The sequence below is a fragment of the Phragmites australis genome, chromosome 21 (assembly GCF_958298935.1).
Source record: "Phragmites australis chromosome 21, lpPhrAust1.1, whole genome shotgun sequence".
Classification (NCBI taxonomy): Eukaryota; Viridiplantae; Streptophyta; class Magnoliopsida; order Poales; family Poaceae; genus Phragmites; species Phragmites australis.
Window position 1 is genome coordinate 20,431,812 of NC_084941.1, and position 18,919 is coordinate 20,450,730.

The 18,919-nt window shown below is 41.8% G+C and overlaps 1 protein-coding gene across 1 annotated transcript; it reads right to left on the reverse strand.

The window, feature by feature from the left end:
• Window positions 1–6,017: 6,017 nt before the first annotated feature.
• LOC133903584 (desmethyl-deoxy-podophyllotoxin synthase-like) lies at window positions 6,018–7,763 on the reverse strand. Its single transcript, XM_062344998.1, has 2 exons — window positions 6,884–7,763; window positions 6,018–6,794 (listed from the first exon to the last, which is right to left on the reverse strand). Exons 1-2 carry the CDS (start codon window positions 7,751–7,753, stop codon window positions 6,168–6,170), a joined length of 1,497 nt encoding a protein of 498 aa, XP_062200982.1. The 5' UTR covers window positions 7,754–7,763; the 3' UTR covers window positions 6,018–6,167.
• Window positions 7,764–18,919: the final 11,156 nt, after the last annotated feature.

Below are 18,919 nucleotides of genomic sequence, written 5' to 3' on the forward strand. Positions count from 1 at the left end.
TCCCGCCGTCAACTGCCAAGTTGCATCCATGACCTGTACATCATAAGACAAGCACAAACATATCTCCAGTTCCATCTCCAATTAGACAAAATCAAAATTCTCTGTTGAAGAACTTATACCAGAAATATCGTGAACATCAGGTGATCTGGCGTGTATAGCCCTCTGATCATCAGACCATCTGGCGCATGTAATTCGGACTCCACTGAAAACTTCCTGCAAAATCCTGCTGCGGCGCATTCGGTGTACACTCCTCCATCGCCGGACCATCCGGTGAGCGCAACCCGCCAAACAAGTCATTTTGCAACCTCTCTATAACAAATGCTTTAGCGAGGCATCCGGCGTTCACATCCTCTATTACTAGACCATTCGGTGTAAAGAACTCCCTAACTCCGCCTCCTGGAATGTTCTGATGTGAACAGTGCCTCATCGCCGAACCATTCGACATGTACAAATTCTGCAGCTTAGAGACAAACACTTCAACTCCAATATCTTTGGTTAGTCTCAAACATAGATAAACACAACCATGCTTATACAATACCAAAGATCATCAAACCAACTCAATAAACTTGTCAATCACTCATCACAAATAAATCAAGGCACATGTCAACTTGGTTTCTTAGATGACGCGTTGGTGACCGTGGACGGCAGACCAGCTGCTAGAGCACCCATTCCTGGCGATGTCACATGGACTTGAGAAAGAAAAAGGGAACACGACATGATATTTCTTCGTAATTCCACGATGGGTACTTAAAAGACTTGACTACTTTCGCTATAGATTTTACTAACAAAGCAATAGTCATAAAAAGAAGAATCACCTCGCGAAATGGAGTGTCATGTGCCAACCTAAAGAATAGGGTAGTTTAGGGATTCAAGACCTCAATGTTAAAAATTCTTTCTCTCCTCTGTAAATGACTCTTTAAACTAATGACTGAAGAGCGGGTCTGGCAAGATCTGATACGAAATAAATACATAGGATTGAAACCTTTGTCACAAGTTAAATGGAAACCTAGTGACTCCCTTTTCTAAGCCGGATTGAGAAAGGTGAAGCGACATTTATTTCATTTTGGAACCTTCAATATTAAAACTCTCAATTCAGGTTCGAGGAGGATTGATTATGGGCAAAATACTCAATCAGAGGGGGGGGGGGTGAATGATTAATGAAGCTAAACTCAAATTTTAATTCACCCTAACAAAATATTCAATTTAATCTTGAAATCAGTTCGGGATGGAGTACTATCATATCACTAAAAGTGATGTCTAGAAAGATCCAACCATTGGAATTGCCCTCAAATGTTTACTATAGAATCTAGACAATCATGCAAAACTATTCCAAAAAGAATTAGGTCAATCAAACCACTGGATCTAAAGATATGAAATAAAGAAAAACTATGATAGATTGTGACGAAATCATAACAAACCTAAATATCTCAATAATTATGAAAAATTGACCAACTAAAATTTTTAGAGAGCTACCTTGATGCTGTAGGATGATTTTGGATGGATCAAACCAAAGCAAATTGCAACATAGAGCGGTCCACCAAAAATCACCATGAAACAATGAACACGAAGAAAAACTTACGAAATTTGATCTTTATTGCATAGATGGGTTACAAGACGCATCTCCAAAGTATCCTTCAAAGTTTCCTAGTAAAACCCTAAAAACTAGACTAGTTTCCTCTAACCTCGCTCTCTATTTTCTCTTATGTCCTCTTGGCTCTGTTCCCATCTATCGGTATTGTTCGGCGTCGGCACCTATTTATCAGTCGACAAACTATCATAGTACCCAACAAACAATCCAGATCAACTCCATCAGCCGATCAATTTCATCGATCTACTATGGCTCCTTGGTGGGCCATTCCAGCAACTACCTCACAAGACGCCAACCTAGGCCACGCCCATCGGCGTCAGCCCTGGGCCACACCGGTGAATGGGCTATAGCTCAGCTCCCACCCAACTGGCATCTCATGGAGATTGGGTGATCAATCTTGGCATTGATCTTCTCGATGTTCTTCTCCACTTGTGAGATAAGTTTGATGACTTTGAGATCCATCTTCATATGTTAGCGTTGAGCTTTCTTGCTTGTGAAAGCAAGATTCTTGGTGTCAGATGAGATAGAACCTTCCACCCTCATGTTCATTGTCATCTCATGGTTGGTGATCTTGCCGAGCACTTGACTTGGAGTCATCTTCTTGATGTCATTGTTATCGTAAATGATGGAGACTATCAACTTGTACTTTGAAAGAAGAGTTTGAAGTATTCTTCTCACCACTTGATCATCTTCAATTGGCATCAAACCTAACTCATTGATCTCATTAACAAGAATATTCAAACGAGAATATATATTAATCACTTTCATAGGGTAGTTGCTTGATGTCATTGAACTTAGTAACAAGCACATGATATTTCTCATTACACACATTCTTTATGCCTTCATGTATTTTAATGAGACTATTCCAAATATCATGTGCATTGGTGAGAGAGTTAACACGATTAAATATATGAACACATATAGATGATAAAATGATACTCTTGGCTAATGTATCTAATTGTGTCTCCTTGTTGGTGATGCGAGGTTTCATCCCTTCCTCGGTAACTCTCCAAACATCTAACCCTCAGGCTTGCAAATAACAAGACATTAGAATTTTCTAACGTGGAAGATTTATGCCATCGAATAGTGGAGCACTATGGGAATCCATCCCAACCCCGGACGTCACAACTCACTAAACAGTGAAGCCTAACCGATCACAATGAGACTAAGGCTCAAATGCCACTTGAATTGACAAAACCTTGTGAAAGGTATGAAGCTCTAACACAAATTAAAGAGCTAGATGTGAGCTCTAGCTCTGATACCAATTGTGAGGATTGCTGATGTCCTAAGAGAGAGGGTGAATTAGGACACTTAGAAACTATTCGGTTCCAAAGACTTCAAAAGATAAAACTATCTCAATTTCTATCTAAATGTGCTTTAAGTTTATCTAGTGTGTCTACTCTACCGATCAAAGTGCTTGCAATCTATCTAAGAAGGTAAATTGTAAGTAAGTAAATACGGAAACGTAAATAAGGTAGAGAGAGTAAACTCAGCACAAGGAGTATTCCGTGGTATTGATGGCATAAATATCACGCCTAGTACACGTTGAAGCTACCAACGATATACTCTCGGTCGGCACCCTATCATGGCTATTGAGCCACCAAGTCACAAAGACAAGGCCTTAACCCGGATGAGCCGCCAAGCCACCAAGGTAAGACCTCACTACAAGCCTCTCTTTCAGTCCCTTGCCGCCGTGATAACTTCGGAGCTTGAGCCACCAGGGAAAGGGTCTTCACGTCCCTGTACATGTGTCCTGTCGTCGCTCCACACCAAGTCGGAGGGTCAACAAGTTGCTGGCAAGTCACAAAGACTCCATGGTTTTGACGTACCTCTCGATACATGGTTGAATCACTCCTTGATCCACTCTCTAGATAACAATCACCTGGCAACACTCCCTCTAGGCCTATAAACACTAATCAATAACTAATCTTGTGCTTAATTGCCTTAGATTATCACTTTAAGCACTTTGGTAGCTTGGATGTCTTCTTAAGTGTCTCTATGATTCTTTGGACTCTAGCAACCTCAAAGATTGAGTAGAGGGGTATTTATAGCCTCAAACCCATCAACTAACTATTTTTCCAACGACTCAGAACAGCTGTTAACACCGGATGATCTGGTGAGAATAATAGTACTAACACCAGATCATCCGATGAGTACACTCTCACAAACTAGCTGTTAGAACCCCCACTCAAGCATCTGTGAACACTGGACACTCCGGTGTATAATTCATCTCCATTACCGGACTATCCGGTGAGTTATCTTAAGTCATCCGAGTCTTTCCTTCTTCTCTGTGTAAATTGCTCTAGTGTAAGCATCTGGTGCATATCACTTCATCACTGGACTATCCGGTATTATCCTGAGCCAACTGAACCAATTTGCAACCCTCTCTGGAAATAATACTCCAGTGTACACAACATCCATCACCGGACCATCCGGTGCCTTGAACTACATTCTTCAATACTTGGCACCCTCTATGTGTAAATTAGTCCAGTGTTAAGCCTCTAGTGTCTACAACCCATACATCGGACCTTCCGTGTGTTGAACTCCTTTTGTCCCTTTACACTGTTCATTGTTCGGTGTGTGCAAAACATTGATCACCGGACCATCCGGTCAGGCCAATCTTCCTGGAATTTGTCCAATTCGACCAAACTCTATCTCGGCTGTGGTGCTTCTTCATATATTGCATTCATGAGACCTACTAACATATATTCTTGACAAATATATTAGTCCCAAACTATGTTGTCATTAATCACCAAAATCACAAACATGGCCTAATAAGACTATTTTTCGCTACAACTCGTCATTAATAAACTTTTTTGAGGTAGTGGGAAACAACGTGGAAGGAAGAAGAAAAAGAAAATGATGAGAATTTCGGGGATTCTATCAAATTCTCCACCAACTCTTGATCCACGTGTCAAGGGTAACATATACGTAGCTCCTAGCTACTCATAGATGAATTTTGAAGGTCAGATTCGTCTCTGGAATTGGGGATTAGTGGTCCAATTTGTGTACAGTGGACTTAATTAAAAAACAAGGATTAATTAATGCCGAATTTGTCCATAAGCCCAAAACAAAAGTTATAGATCTCATCGATATATATGTTTCCAATGATGCTGATCTTGTTTGATTTGGATAAGCGGTTTAGGAGCAACTGTCAAAATAGTGCTGCTGTCCGACAAGTTTTAATCTGTGCAATATTTTGGTTATCAGTTTTTGACCTAGTTAGAAGGATATTTTGCCCAACATCATAAAAAGAAAATTGTAGTGAATTTTTAATACATATCCGAGATGTATTTATTTGTTGTGGTTGGTTAAGAGAATTTAAAGTTACGGCAAAGCATCAAATGACTAGACTTTTAAATCGGTATTTCGGACGACGGGGAAAAATGAGTTTAAGCATGTTATTGTAAGTATCGCCGTTGCATTATGATTATAAATATGTGGATATCATGGAATAGAATGGAGTGTAGCTTTAATCCACTGGTTTGGAAAATTGTGGTATAGAGGACATGACACCGGTTTCTCACAACGGTTAAGGAAAGTGCTTGACGAACTGTATTGATTTGTGCCGTATGTTTTTTTTCCATGCCTGTGTTTTTTCCAATTCTTAAATGCTTTTATTTATTCATGTGATGTCTTGATTCAAGTGTCATGATTCTTGTTTCTATATTGATCTATTCATATCATTCATATGTGTTGATTGGTTCTTATATTCATGTTAATGTGAGTAAGTGTTGTCCTTACTTGCTCGGTTTTACCGGTAAATATTAACGATGTATTTAGGTGTTGTCCGTTTCAGACGAAAACGACTATTTCACTAATTTTTCAAAAGAAGAGAAAATTCATTAAATTCTTATTCTTCGTTGAATTCTGATACGTTATATGTTCTTTCACTTCCATATTATACTTGGTGAGTGTTTTTTTACTCACACTTGTGCTATTTGGTTTTTATGTACTAAGCAAGCACGACATGTATAGGATGAGAGTAGCACCATCAAATTGAGCACATACACACACCCATATACCTTAATTAGTCATTCATCATAATAAGTACGTAGAACTTTATTGCTGGTTTCATGCAGTTAAACTCTTATAAGATTTGAGATGGTATCGTGGTTAGAGTGGTCTCCTTTAATAGTTCTTGGGATTGGGCTGTGATCTTTATCCATCTCTTATATGATGTGCTTGAGATTATTATTGTGATTTACTTGACGGAGATACAGGTAGTTGCAAGGATAGCTCTGCCGAATTTCTTGAAAATTTCAAACTTAGTCAGATTTTGGTGTAGTGGAGTACTATCACTCCAAGTACGTGGGTACATTGGCCGTTACAATATATATAAATCTCATAAACCTAAAGTGTAATTCAAAACTATCAGAAAAGAACCATTTTAAGATTTCATTTCGTGGAACAAGATTTCGTACACAAATTCTCCAGAAACCGCATCACAAAGCAATATAGTTATTACACTGATCGAAGAGCTGACATTTAGCACATACGAGATCACGATATTACACAGGTAACACAAAGGGACTTCGTTCCAAACACTCCGCATTGCCCTTAATGGCCATTATCTTTGTTATTCAACACTCGTTGAAACAAAAGGTACTCGCTGAACAGGTTTCAACCAAATGTCTGTCTTCATTTTAGCAGTGATCCCCATAGTTTCTTCCATGTCTAGTTCACTGACGCCTTCTAAGAGATTCCAGTCAAAATAAAATAGAAGGTTAGCAAGAGCCAGCTGAATTGCAGCAAGCCCAAACACTATACCAGGGCAAATTCGTCGCCCAGCACCAAATGGTGTGAACTCGAAGTCACGCCCTTTGAAATCCCTTTTGTCAGTTTCAAATCTCTCTGGTTTGAATACTTCTGGTTCGTCCCAATACTCTGCGTCTCTAGAGATTGCCCATGCATTCACGAGAACTATTGTCCCTTTGGGAACATCATAGCCCAAAACACGGCAGGTTTCTTGGCTCTCCCTTGGTAACAAAATTGGGCTAGGAGGATGCAACCTTAAGGTCTCTTTGATGACCCAATGCAAATAGCTCAGTTTGGTGAGCCCCTCCTCAGTTACCTTCATTTGCCCCATGAAAGCTTTCCTTACCTCGGATTGTGCCTTAGACATTGCTTCCGGGTTCCTCATCAGTTCTGCCATAGCCCACTGTAGGACCGAAGGCACGGTATCGGTGCTCCCGACAAGAAGTTCCTACATTAATTTTCTTTGAGAAACTTAAACAGGCAGTTTTAACAAATAAGCAAGCATCAATTTGGGTGTATAAAGATGCAAGAACTTACAAGAAGAACTGATTTGATATTGCCCATTGTAAGAGGGGGCTCAAGGCCTCCTTGCTTCTGAATCCTCAAGAGGACATCAATCAAGTCTTCTGAATCCTCCTGTGTTCCTCTCTCCATGATGCCATCCATCAACTTAAATAAGCCATCCAGGAATACCTCTATCTTACTCATTGTGCGGCTCATAGCACATGCCAGCCGCGACGACGGGTACAAGTCTGCTAGGCGAAAAGTTCCCGCCAACTTGAAGGCCTCTGTAACGTAGCGCATGAAGGCGTTCCGGTCGCTAAACCGATCACTCATGATGGTATGCGCCCCTACGTCGTTACCATAAGAGGTGACTAGCTCGCTGAGGTTCACATCCGGAGTTGTCGCAGAGGAGATGGCTTGCACAAGTCGCATCACCTCCTCCTCACGGATGGCCCAGAAAGACTGAACACGCTTTGCACTTAGAAGCTCAACCGTGCAGATTTTGCGAAGCTGCCGCCAGTGATCGCCGTACGGGGCTAGCGAAATGGCATCGCCTTTTTTTCTTATGATCTTGACTGTTGTGGTCTGTGGCCTTGAGGCGAGGAAGGCATCATTGGTCTTCATGACCTCCTCGGCCGCCTCACGGGAGGAGGCAACAATGACAGGAAGCTCGCCGAACTCAAGGAACATTAGAGGGCCATGGCGCCGCGACAGTTCGCGTAGAATACGATGCGGTTGTGCGCGGAGCATGTGGTGGAGGCTGCCGATTACCGGGAGCTTCCAGGGCCCCGGTGGGAGACGTAGGCCATCGTAACGGGAGCCAACGGAAGTTGTTTGAGATTTTATGAGGTAAAGTAGAGGGACAAGAGCGAGGATGCAGTAGAAGACAGATGTGCTATCCATGGCTTGGGAATTTCGCTAGAACGAATGGGTTCCAAAACGTCAATACCTGTGCATATATATAGAGTAATGCTACGTCCAAGGTGGTTAATTTACTTGGACCTTAATTCTTGTCGCATCCAAACGGAAATAGGAGTAGATACAGCGCTGGGTACGGATATTTCTGTCACAGTCCACAGCGGCCTGGCTGTTGTGTAGATTATCCGAACATCATTAAAAATGTGGCAAGAAGGTTTGGTTATGTTAGCAGCTCCAAGTGTCCATTTACCTAGTGCTATGCCTTTTCTACAAGGTATATCAGAAAAATATATGTTGTACACTCGGTGTATAATCCAAAAATTAATGAAGACTAACAGTGAAGCGTACTGATATATGTTGTACTACCATATTTTTAGTATAGATTTTCAAATCCTCAATATAAAACTCAACTACTATAAAAATTATTTTGAAGACACCCAAGATGCCTTCCAATAGGCGGCTCAAATGACAAACCAGCTAAACAAGCCCCATTTGCAAACTGAAATGTGGAAAAAAGGTTGGTGAGATTCAAATGTGGGTCATCAATTGCATTGTGCTGGTGATCCAGCTGTGGTGATTAGTGTCGTAGCTTGCTTAATTTCTGTGGCCAAATCGGCAATTGCAAACTAGGCTAGAATGACAAGTAATTTCAATTTGCGATGTGATTGGTGTGAATTAATCTGTACTGCTTTATATAGTACCTTTGACAGCAAAAGTAACAGGTATTCATGAACTTTGTAGGGGGTGATCCTAGTTAGGCAAGATGATTCTTCATTCATAACTTTGAGAGAAAGACAAAAAGAAATGACATCACTTTGCGTGTATCCATGTGCTAAGGATCCTCTAACTCACTAGTCACTGGTACTGGACGCAGCCATGCTAACTCCTCTCGACGCACCTAACCCCTCCCTCTGGTCCAATAATCCATTTTAGCATTTTGCCATTGCTCCCTCTCGCTTTCTCCCGTTTATTTTTTTCTTTCTCATTCGTGTCTTACAGAAGAGAGGACAATCTAATCAGGAAATTAAGGACCTACCCAACTCTATCCAAAAGAAATTTGTTTCTTCCTTTTTTTTCTCTGCAGGGAAAATTTCTTTCAGAAGATGCAATGGAGGTAGAATTACGTCAAGATACCGAATGAACATCGGACCGTGGTGACAATGTAGTTTTGGAAATACTTATAACAAAACATATCGCAGCATGACATGAATCAAACACATGGAATTCAAGTGACATCTGAGAGATTTCAGAATATAGCATCAATCCCAGCTACCGCATCAATCCTAGCTGTAACATGGAATCACAGACACTAGTGAACATACAGCATCTAATCGATCTAGGCTAGTTGTAGGTTGCACTTGCACCCTGGGTGGGTGAAACAGAAATTTCACGGTGGAATTTTGGAGCAGCGGTCGGTGCTGGACCGCAGCAGAGTTTGTAAAGCTGTAGCATTTGCTGGACCATGCGCATCACGACGCATGAATGTTTGTAAGGTGTGTCCGGAGGTCGGCTGTGCATGCACAGCGGACACACGCGGCGTCAAGCGTGAGACGTGACGCACTGCTAGCGGCGTGATGGGCAGACATCAATGAAGTGCTCATCTCCGGTGCGCATCTCGTGCGCGACCACGACTGCATTCGCAGCGCAGAGCATCAAAAATGCTCAGCAAGCCAGTGACCGAGATCGCGTCCGATGGCCTCTGTAGTTTCGTCCTAGTACAGTGCTCGATCGATTTTTCTAGGGATCGTGATGCGATCGAAAGCGAAACGCGTACCAGAGCACAGTAGATGTAGCTGGCCACAAGTTTTGTGTACGTATTCGCATCGTTCTCATGTGTGCAAACTGGTGGGCAGCCGCGACAGGGTAGCTTCTCATCGCAAGAAAAACAACAGCTGAGCTTGATCGAGTCAAGGATGGTTGATAAGGCCAGCGTTTATTTATTTGGGCTTCTACTGAGATTCTAGTCTTTAGAAGACACAAATCCAAACAAAGATCTAGCTTCTAAAATTCTAGCGTAGTTTTTAGACTCCCGAGCTTCTTAGAAGCAAGAAGCGAAAAATAGACCACTAATTTTTGAACTACATGTCCGTTGGAGGATCTCCTACTAAGTTTCTAAAAAGAAGACGAAACCACTCGATACATCGACGGCATTGCCAGAGCACCTAGTTCTAGCTAGGACTTCTGCGGAAACACTCCCTTGGCGGTGTCGGAGCCGGACAACGCTTTGATCGGTGAAGTCGACGGCAGCCAGCAAGAACACGATGATGTAGATGCGCCCCCAGGTGATAACGGAGATCGCCACAAAGCGGCTATCCAGGAAGACGCAGCAGCAGCAGCAGTGCGAAGGGTAGAAACTAATATTCGCGTTGAGGGATGATTACTATAGACAGGTTACATAAGAAATCGCCTGTGTCAAACAATTATTTAGACATCTAACAAGATATATCTTAGAAAATACGTCCTTGAAATAATGTACCCATTAGAAGGCAATACACGTCTTAATTATATATCAGTTCTAGTACAGTTTTCGATTGATGTTTCTATGGATCGCGAAAATCACAGACACTAGTGAACACAGCGGACACACGCGCGGCGTCAAGCGTGAGACGTGACGCACTACTAGCTAACTGCCAACCGCCGTGATGGGCAGCCATCAATGAAGTGCTCGTCTCCGATGTGCATCTCGTGCGCGACCACGACTGCATTCGCAGCGTAGAGCATCAAAAATGCTCAGTGAGCGAGATCGCGCGCCCGATGGCCTCTGTAGTTTCGTCCTAGTACAGTGCTCGATCGATGCTTCTAGGGATCGCGATGCGATCGAAAGCGAAACGCGTACCAGAGCACAGTAGATGTAGCTGGTCACAGGTTTTGTGTACGTATTCGTATCGTTCTCAAGTGTGCAAACTGGTGGGCAGCCGCGACAGGGTAGCTTCTCATCGCAAGAAAAACAACAGCTGAGCTTGATTGAGTCAAGAATGGTTGATAAGGCCGGCGTTTATTTATTTAGGCTTCTACTAAGATTTCTAGTCTTTAGAAGACACAAATCCAAACAAAGATCTAGCTTCTAAAAATCTAGCCTAGTTTTTGAGACTTCCGAGCTTCTTAGAAGCAAGAAGCGAAAAATAGACCACTAGTTTTAGAACTACCTGCACGTTGGAGGATCTCCTACTAAGCTTCTAAAAAGAAGACGAAATCACTCGGTACATCGGTGGCATTGTCGGAGCACCTGGTTCTAGCCAGGACTTCGATCGAAACACTCCCTTTGGAGGTATCGGAGCCAGACAACGCTTTGATCGGTGAAGTCGACGACAGCCAGCAAGAATACGATGATGTAGATGTGGCACCCCCAGGTGATAACGGAGATCACTATGAAGCGACTATCCAGGAAGATGCAGCAGCAGCAGTGTGAATGGTAGAAGTTAATATTTGCTTTGAGGTATGATTACCATAGACAGGTTACATAAGAAATCACCTATGTCAAACAATTATTTGGACATCTAACAAGATGTATCTCAGAAAGTACGTCCTTGAAATAATATACCCATTAGAAGGCACTGCACATCTCAGTTATATATCAGTCCTCCCCTATAATAACAAAATATTTTATCACATTAGGCCATCTCTAACCAATCTCTTTTTTATTATCATTCTTTTTACGATAGAATTCTAGTTCCCGACGATTTTCTTTCGCTATTCCTATCATGAATGGTTTCCTACATCTATTTACTTCACCTTATTTTTTTTCACAAATCCTCTTGAAAGAAAGATGTTAGAAATAGAGTGAAAATAAAGAGAATGGGAATCAGAAGATGAATTAGAAATAGAATGAAATGAAAGGAATATGATTAGGTGGTCTTGTTAGGTCCATCGATAACCACTAAAGCACCGATTAAAAAAAATCAGCATGCATGCTACCTAAAATCAAGCCCTTTTAAATCATTATAGTTAGCGAACAACCACGATGTCGATCGATGCAAACTGACAAGATGCTTCCATTAACCATTTGTTAAGACTCTAATCACTTAACAACTCGATTGACCAATCTATGAACTTATTGCCTGGCGATCCACCGTGAGACGTGACGCACTTCTAGCTAACCGCCAACCGCCGTGATGGGCAGCCATCAATGAAGTGCTCATCTCCTGTGCGCATCTCATGCGCGACCACGACTGCATTCGCAGCGCAGAGCATAAAAAATGCTCAGCAAGCCAGTGACCGAGATGGCGCGTCCGATGGCCTCTGTAGTTTCGTCCTAGTATAGTGCTCGATCGATGTTTTTCGGGATCGCGAAAATGCGATCGAAAGTGAAACACGTACCAGAGCACAGTAGATGTAGCTGGCCACAAGTTTTGTGTACGTATTCGCATAGTTCTCATGTATGCAAATTGGTGAGCAGCCGCGACAGGGTAGCTTCTCATCGCAAGAAAAACAACAGCAGAGCCTTGATCGAGTCGAGGATGGGTTGATAAGGTCGGCGTTTATTTGTTTCGGTTTCTACAAAGATTCTAGCCTTAGAAGGCATAAGCTCAAACAAAAATCTAGCTTTAAAAACCCAGCCTAGGTTTTGAGACTCCCGAGCTTCATAAAAGCAAGAAGCGAAAAATAGACCACGGGTTTTAGAACTACCTACACATCGAAGGATCTCCTACTAAGCTTCTACCGGATAGGAAAACTTTACCGGTAAATCCGATTTCTTTAAGATATCATATTTACCGGATTTTTTGAACAAACTCTAAAAAAATTAAAAATTTTAATTTTTTCGGCATAATTTCCTTAGAAATTGGTTCCAATCCATTAAACATATTAGAAAGATTCATTACATCAATCATAACAATATGATCCTACGTGCAAATGTTGTTAGATATATTTAAGCAAAATGATGAACTTAGATCAAATGATACATCACTCATATTAAAACATATAGTAGACCCCTTAAGAACCAACAAAACATTCACATAAGCATCCACCAATAAGATAACAACAAGAGACATCTTCTTCTTATAGGCTTACATTGCTACAAATGTTAACATGTAAAATATTCAAAATATAGTCACAAAATCAAATTTCAAAGCAATGTTTGCATATGAATTACCTTTTAGCATTGGTAGACGCTCTTGAGGATAGCCGGCTTGTTCTTATTCCTAGTTGATCTTGAACGTAAAGAGATTGTTTCCTCAATCTTTGTACCTACAATGTCAAATATAAGATAATCTTCATATGCACTATATGATTTTGTATGTCACAAATTCAATTTAATTATTTCACCTGAATCACCGACTCCACCAACACAAGCTCCTTCACCGTGGCCTTCACCACTATCACCTACAATGTCAAATATAAGTCAATCTTCACATTTATATGAACTTGCATGCCAAAAATGAAATTAAATTATATCACCAACACGTTCTCCACTACCACCAGTGTAACACCCTACTTTACAACTCAGCCTATTTATATGAAAATAGGATAATTTGGCAGCATTTCCTCTATAGAGAGGTATAACTGACCAAAAGAGAAATCTCAGGCAGACAGAATCAGATATAACCAGCATATATAGAGTCCGCCGCGACGCTACCAGCGTCGTACCACAACAAAAACAAAAACAAACGACGGACCATCAGACACACCACTTGTATACACCGGTTGAGCTATCGACATCGTGATAAGTTAGTGTGTGCAGCTACCGAGATCCATCCCCAAAATGCACGTCAACATCTAAACATACCTGTAAAGAAAACACGGGTGAGATTAAAAAATCTCAGCAAGTGAAAGGTACTTTAACAAAAAGCTATTTAGCCACAGTTGAATGTGCTAACAATTCTAAATAGAAACTAGTAATGAAACAGACCGCCAACACTAGGAGAAACAGTTATGACTAAGCAAGTCCAACGATAACATTAAACATTTTAGCATTCGGTTGGTATAAGTCTTCAGAGCCGCATATATATCTATATACACGCTAACTAAAGGAAATAATATTTGATACGAATAATTCATTGAATTTCACAAGAAGACATAACCATGCACATGACATGCTCTTCTCACCCTTACCCCTCCTCGGGTAACGTAAGGGTGTGCACCGTACCCCTCCTCGGGTGACATACGGTACTGTACCGGTACGGTCGCGGCCAGAAGACGACGACAAAATTCCAATGCATGAGATGTATATGTATGACGTGCTTCAAGCATAACCAACATAACTTCCGGAATATGCTTGAGACTTCAAAAAAAACATTGCATACAACACTAATGAACAACTGCAGAATGGCATATCGTGCCTACTGCACTTCATAAATCAATCATCGAGTAAACTTCTGGAAACGTAAACAACATAGTACTCAGCCCATAATTAGTCATTCAGATTAGATGAATGCACTGTAATTAAAGAATATAGGCAATTCAATATTAGGTTAAAGCATAGTCATACAATACATTCACTTGCCTTTACCGACGATGAAGAAAATTCGATCAAGAACGTCCGGAAATAGTACCTCCTGTACAGGCATACTATTAGAACTAAAACACATTTAAAACACATAAAATATTAAGCGTCAATCCTACGCCTGAAAACGTCGCGTATACGCCTATATTTCAAAAAATCGAACAGAAAACCGTATCACATGAAATGATACATTATTTCCAATTCAAAGTCGAACCAAAATTCTCACTAATTAGACTTCGCTTCGATGAACGAAAAGAATACTTCGACTCGGATGTCGTATCTTCGAATCAATAATGATTATCGAAACGAAACAGACTATTAATCACATGAAATAATACGACAGGAATTGATTAATTTAATTTAGTCCAACCACAAACATCTAAGAATTACTGAGAAATCACCTTCGAAGGATTGACGACGAATCCGACGAAAATCCAAAATTTTCACCTTTTTCCTCTCTCTTCTTCTTTTTTTTTCTCTTTCTTCCTTTTCTTCCTTCTTCCTGGCTCTCCGCTCGGCGCTGCTTCGGTCGGCTAGCCGGCGACTGCTGCTGCTTCTTCGGCCAGGCCACAGAGAGAGGGAGAACCCGCGGCGGCCGAAGCAGGCGCACGGCGCAGGCAGGCGGCGGCGCCGGCGGCGGGAACGGCGCAGCGGTGTGGCGACTGCGCACGGCAGCAGCGCGCGCAGCAGCAGCACGGCGAGCGTGGCGCAGCGGCGGCGTTGTGCTGGCCCGGTGGAGGAGACGGCGGCCGGCGGCGCAGCACCGCACAGCAGCGGCAGGAGCAGACCGGCGACGGGCTCGGCGCAGACGCAGGAGAGAGAGACGCGAGAGAGAGAGAGAGAGAGAGAGAGAGAGAGAGCGACGGCACGCTCGAAAGCTCTGGATGGGTCGGGGTGATGACCGATCCATCCGGCTTTATCTCTTTTTTTTATTATTTTTTTTCAAAACAACGAACGGTCTAAATTTATTGGGCTCGCTACGGGTCTCAGATTGCCCGGAACGGACATATGAATAGCAAAATGGGTTCGTCTCGACGAGATGATCGCAACCACGGTATCCGATCGGTCATCCGAGCAACGGATAAAAAAGTCAAAAACTGGTCAACTCTCTCTCTTTTTTTTTTCTCAAACAATTCAGTATTACATTCTTCCCCCCTTAAAGGAATTCGTCCCCTGAATTCTGCCGCTTCCATGGCACTATGGAACAGAGGTAAAATACTTCAAAACTTATGACTCACCAGTCTCAAAGAGCTCAGGATACTCCTTGCGCATTTGTTCTTCGAGTTCCCAAGTTGCTTCTCGTTCTGTTTGATTTGTCCAAAGGACTCTCACAAACTTGATAGTCCTCCCCCTCATAACTCGCTCTGAGGAATCCAGAATACGTACCGGGTGGCACTTTACGGTCAGATCTTTCTCTATCGTGATTGATTCAACATCAATTTTATGCTCAGGGCCTCCCAGATATTTTCTTAGCATAGAAACATGGAAGACATTATGTACTCTACTCATTGAGTCTGATAATTCAAGACGGTACGCCAAACTGCCTACTCGGGCTGTGATTAGAAATGGACCAATGTACCTCGGGTTAAGCTTCCAGACATACCAAAACGTACAACACCTTTGGTTGGTGATACCCTGAGAAGAACATGGTCGCCAACTGCAAATACTAAGTCTCGTCTCCGGACAACTACATAGCTCTTTTGTTGACTCTGAGTAGTCAACAAGTTCTGATGTATTTGGTATACCTTCTCTGAGGTTTGCTGGACCAAAATTTGGACCAAGTAGTGATGTCTCTCCGACAGAGTCCCAACACAAAGGGGAAACACACCTTCGGCCATACAAGGCCTCAAAAGGAGCCATCCGAATACTAGCTTAATAGCTATTATTATAAGCAAACTCTGCTAAGGCCAAATTATCTTCCCAATTGCCTTCCCAGGATAGGACACAAGCACGAAGCATGTCTTCCAAAGTCTGAATGGTCCGCTCGGACTGACCATCTGTCTGAGGGTGGAAGGCTGTGCTAAGAGAAAGTTTTGTGCCCAAGGCACTTTGCAAACTCTGCCAAAACTGAGATACAAATTTGGAATCCCGCTCTGAAACGATCGATTTTGGCACACCATGCAACCTCACTATTTCTCCACGACAACCCAAAAAGCATCTCTGCCTCGAGGTGAACGAGGCAACCCAACAACAAAGTCCATAGTGATATGTTCCCATTTCCATTCTGGGATTTCTAAGGATTGCATTAATCCTGCAGGTCTTTTATGCTCAGTCTTTACTTGTTGGAAGACACCACAAGCTGCAACGTACTTAGCAATATCCACTTTCATCCTTTTCCACCAAAAATTTAGTTTTAGATCTCGATACATTTTGGTTTCACTGGATGAATGGTATAAGGAGTCCGGTGAGCTTCTCTCAATATATCCATTTTCACATCTACCTTCTGTGGTACACAGAGACGTCCTCTAAAACGTATTGCACCATGCTCATCCACACTAAACTCTTTTGATTTTTCCTGCCGAAATTCTCTTTCGAACTTCTAGAAGAAGACGATCATGCTGTTGAGCTTCACGTACACGTTCAAGTATAGCGGATTGGATGATCATTTGAGTTTCTTTCTGCACAATGCCAGCAAAGCAAAAAGATATACCCATCCGATCCAATTCTGAATGTAAAGACATTATTGCTTTAGGTACACCTGTTCTGCTAAGGGCGTCAGCTACCACATTAGCCTTTCCGGGATGGTACTAAATTATCAGATCATAGTCTTTGATTAATTCTAACCATCTCCGCTGTCTCAAATTCAAATCCCTTTGAGTGAAAATATACTTGAGACTCTTATGATCAGTGAAGATATCACATGACTCCCCATACAGGTAATGCCTCCAACTCTTCAAGGCAAAAACCATTGCAGCCAATTCTAAATCATGAGTGGGATAATTCTGTTCATAAGTCTTCAATTGTCTGGAAGCATATGCAATTACCCGACCTTCTTGCATAAGCACACAGCCAAGTCCGATTCGAGAAGCATCAGTGTAAACTGTGAAACTCTTGCCACTCTCGGGCAAAGCCAAAATAGGAGCGTTCGCTGACTCATTCTTCAAAGTTTGGAAATTGTTCTCACATTCATCAGTCCGTACAGATGGAATACACTTTTCGGTAAGTCTAATTATAGACTTTGCAATAAAAGAAAAACCTTGTATAAAATGTCGGTAATGGCCAACGAATCCAAGAAAACTCTAAATCTCGGTTACATTGGACGGTCTTTACCATTCCGTTGCCTTCTCACTCTTAGAAGGGAAAACGAATCCAAGAACACACAACATTTCTGCTAATACTATACCAGCCAATTATGAGACACTCTCTTCGACTAGTTCTAAAACCAAGGCATTAATTGCCCAGAAACATCCTTTTTGGTGGATGCAATCACACCAAAAAATATTATTTGGCTAACTCCATAAACTCGGGTCGAAACCCCCCAATAAGAATATAAACCTTCTTCGCTTCAACTTCAACTCCTTCACAGGAAGGATCAATTTAAAACCTTTATGGTTCCAGATTAAAGAAACATCAACACTTCACCTCTTCTACCAACATCACTAACTCCCAAAAAAAAAAAAAACAAGTGCGGGTAGATCTACGCAAGAGACAGTCACAACGTTAAGATATAAACCTCCAGTTGGTCACTCTCATCCCGATGTATTACCAAGTCTAGAAGGGGTGATTAGGAGATTACAACCACTTGACTAATTCGATCCTTCCAAACATCTAACGACTCGTCCTTCATGGTACAAGTTTAGACTTGCACTTTCCAACTTGAATACCAGAACAATTCCATCCAAGGGCAGTTGGACCAAAAGATAAATTGTGTTGACCGGTACGTTCAGAAACATGCCCAACTGGCATACTAAAGAACTTCACATCTTGCTCACATTCCCAGGACAGTCATATTATCGGTAACCACACCACAACTTCTTCAAAGTAAAATTGCATGCAAAAACACATTCTCCTCAAAAGTTGGAAAGACCTCGGTTAATCTAACTGACAAGATGATCACTGCGGAATGCTCATGGAGAGGGTTGAAAATATGACTTCTGCAAATTCAACCCTGCTAATCCAACTCCAATTTAATTATTTTGTGAATTTAGTTTAGCAAGCACCATTCGCAACACCAGTTTACCGTCAACAGGTTGAGCGTTAGCATACAATCCTTCTCTCCGGGTCCTTAGAGGGCATACCCTCTCCCAAACAGCAACAAAACTACAAGGATACACCCCAATAGTTCATCCTCTTTCACAACACTCCTTTAAACAGGGGAGCAACCCTTAGCGCCCAAACATAATTCTAATCTCAGCATTTAAATGCCGGAATGAACTTCACTTTTACAACACTCTTCCCTTGAACCAGGGTTTAGATAGACTTACTCCCAATAGAGGCAAACTTCCAGTATGTAAACCCACTCAGGCATCTCTTAGTCAAATCTCCATCCTTAGAGAAAATTAGGTCACCAACAGAAATCCAAAACTCTCACGTCAAAAACTAGTCAATTACTTCTTTAACTTCATTCGCTCCACAAGAGCCAACAAGAAACAAAATTCTAGAATGGATCACATTAAAGATATGTCAATAAACACCATGACAAGCCCTAACAACACCTTTGGTTATTAGGTCAGGAAAGGTTTAGGCGACCTTAAATTTTAACATTCACT

Bases quoted from the DNA above. Each gene is read 5' to 3' on its own strand.
- LOC133903584 (XM_062344998.1), bottom strand. From the start codon at position 7,753: ATGGATAGCACATCTGTCTTCTACTGCATCCTCGCTCTTGTCCCTCTA. The intron at 6,795-6,883 runs GTAAGTTCTTGC...AAATTAATGTAG, and splicing joins ATATCAAATCAGTTCTTCTT to GAACTTCTTGTCGGGAGCAC.